Source organism: Pygoscelis adeliae, unplaced genomic scaffold (genome assembly GCF_000699105.1).
Source record: "Pygoscelis adeliae isolate BGI_AS28 unplaced genomic scaffold, ASM69910v1 Scaffold187, whole genome shotgun sequence".
NCBI classification, from domain to species: domain Eukaryota; kingdom Metazoa; phylum Chordata; class Aves; order Sphenisciformes; family Spheniscidae; genus Pygoscelis; species Pygoscelis adeliae.
In genome coordinates, this window is record NW_008825103.1 from 71,838 (window position 1) to 74,522 (window position 2,685).

The 2,685-nt window shown below is 53.3% G+C and overlaps 1 protein-coding gene across 1 annotated transcript in view; it reads right to left on the reverse strand.

Annotated features, from left to right (window-relative positions):
- Positions 1-2,685, reverse strand: part of RASSF2 (Ras association (RalGDS/AF-6) domain family member 2) — a 7,222-nt gene that overhangs the window by 1,756 nt on the left and 2,781 nt on the right. The window contains exons 6-8 of the mRNA XM_009327207.1: positions 1,734-1,822; positions 1,403-1,405; positions 9-125 (exon numbers count right to left, since the gene is read on the reverse strand). Of these exons, the coding sequence (XP_009325482.1) occupies positions 9-125; positions 1,403-1,405; positions 1,734-1,822 (209 nt within the window). The remainder of the gene's footprint in view (positions 1-8; positions 126-1,402; positions 1,406-1,733; positions 1,823-2,685) is intronic.

Below are 2,685 nucleotides of genomic sequence, written 5' to 3' on the forward strand. Positions count from 1 at the left end.
GGAGACGCGGTGACGGCGGATGCGCCGCTGCTCGCTGGGGGTGCGGGCGCTGCCCCGGCGCCGTACGCCCACGTCGCTCCGCGTCCGCATCAGCTGCGGCGTCTCCTCTGGCTGCGATTTGGCAGCTGGAAAAGACCCGGTGGGAGGATGGGGCTGAGGACCAGAAGCAAGCGGGAACCCCCCGGGGTCCTACCCCAGCATCTCCCTGCTGCAGAATAGCTCCTGGGAGTCCCCCCATGGATGCAAAAGTCCCCATCCCAGAAATACAGCCCTACAAACTTCCCAGGACAGATTCAACCCACCAGGTTAAACCACGGCAGCTACTGGTTTACTCTCTCCCAGCTCCTGAAGGAGGCTGTTAATTCAGAATTAACTGCGTAAATCCAGGCTGCTACCTGGATAAAGCCTCTTCTCCCGGGGACTCGAGCATCTTTACTCGCTTTTTCATAATTTAATTTTTTTTTTTTTTCTCCTTTCCTTTAATGAGAACAGGCAAATGAGGCCAGCACTTCAGATCTCTGCGTGAAAACTGGCCTGGGTCCAGATTATTATAAACTAGCTCTTCATCCATTTTTAATGAACCTCTCGGGCTCGAGCCTGGATGTTTTAATTCAAAGCATGTCTGCAGCAAGAAAAATCTCTGGTGCGCACCGCTCCAGATGCACGCCATGGGCCGTGGTGACTAAGCACTCATGAGGAGCCGTGCACGCACGTTATGCACTGATTTTTACAGGCTTTTGGAGAAAAATATAATAAAAGACTTCTTTCTTATGCGCTGGCAGAGGATTAACATCATATGGCTGGCTGAAATAGCTGCTGGGTTATTTCTATGGTGCGATGCGTTGCGGATATCACCCGGGCAAGGTTTAATTAAGGGGGGGGGGGGAGAGTGTCATGCGTGGGGAGATCAAAAAGAATAAGGAGAAAAGCTGGAGGATCAAGGATGAGGCGAAGGGTTTCATGGATCAATGAGTTTTGCAAGTGCTCAGCTCCTCCCCGAGCCGGGAAGTGGATGAGCATCCCAAAGCCGAAAGGATTAGCTGGTTCTTCTCTGCTTCAAGGGTGTATTTCCATAAAAACACCACCCCCCCTCCGAAAAAAAAAAAAGCCAGGAACACCTGCAAAATGCCCCGGTCGGATGAGAAAAATGCATAAAGCCGGTTTTTCCAGTGGGAATTGCCGGTGGGACAGCTTGCGTCCCGTTCATCGCTGCCTCGTGCTAAAAACAAGGGGTTAACGAAGAGCCGAGGCGGACGAGCTCTTCTCCCTCTCTACAGAGGAAAAACCAGGGAGGGGAAAAGAACTTTGCAGCAATGTTGACTTCCCCATGGTAACGGCACTTCCCAACGGCGCCTATTCTTCTTCCCTAAAAGCGGAGCCGCTGGGAAGGGGAAGCGCCGACATCCTTTTCCCTACGATCCCACGAGGCTCTTTGCTCCATCCCCCTATTTCTCTCCAAGCTCCTCTTCCCCACATCCCACCGTGGCCCCTTCCCGGAGCAAAAGCCCTTAGGAGGGGTTTCAGGCCACCGGGGCTAAGATTTTCTTGCTGCAATCAAATAAATTAAATAAAGGCGCTTTGGAAATGGCTTAAAGTAACCTGGAGCAAGATGGAAACAACGATTTCTAGAGAAAAAAATGCCTGGCTTCTATTTTTCTCCAATCAAACTGGAGCATAAGGCAGCTGCTCCCAACCGCCCGCCCAAATCCAAACCGGATCTGAGCCCGGCTCACCTGCGCCGCTCCCGGGAGCCTCCGCGTTTGGCGTGGCCTCCGCATCCGTAACCTGGATGTCCGGCAAGGTGCTGGGCTTCAGCACGGACCTGGCAATAGAAAAGAAAGAAAGAAATGACGGGTGCCCTGTTAGCAGGCAGCTGCAGAGGGAACAATAACCAGGATAATTTCCCCTCCGAGCCCCCACGCTGCTATTTCCAGGATGGGAAGCAGCCCGTTCTCCCTGCGGATTTGGCAGATAACCATCCCTGTAGGGTCGCAGCACAGGCTGAGTTGCAACACAAATCCTGAATCCCATCCCGTCCCGCTCCCAAAAGACCCTTTGGAGGGTCTTACCCCAGCTGCCCTCTTCCTTTGGACATGAGGAAAAATTTCTTTACTGAAAGAGTGGTTAAACATTGGAACAGGCTGCCCAGGGAAGTGGTGGAGTCACCATCCCTGGAGGTATTTAAAAGACGGGTAGATGAGGCGCTGAGGGACATGGTTTAGTGGGCATGGGGGTGTGGGGTTGACGGTTGGACTCGATGATCTTCGAGGTCTTTTCCAACCTTAATGATTCTGTGACTCTACGATTCTCAGGAAGGGATGCTGAAGCCCGAAACAGCCCGTGTGCAAGCTCCAGCACACAACCTGCACAAGCAAAGCTGAACCAGCCCCTTTTTTTCTCTTTCAGACGTCTAAAAAAACACGCAAAAACCAGGCAGACCCCACCACGGCCGGGACAACCCACGGACTTGCTGCTCCTGGGCACCTGAGGATCGAGCTGCAGCCCAGGGTCCCGCGGGTGTCTGCAGAGCACGGCTGGGATCCGGCTGTCCCGGGGCAAATCACTTGGGGCCGGAGCAACGTCCAGCGTTAAACTTGGATTAAAGTTAAAACCCAGGCTGGTTTGGAAGGAGATTCTTGCAGGCAAAGGGGTCTTTGCCAAAGGGGGAGTCTGCAAAGGTGGGGG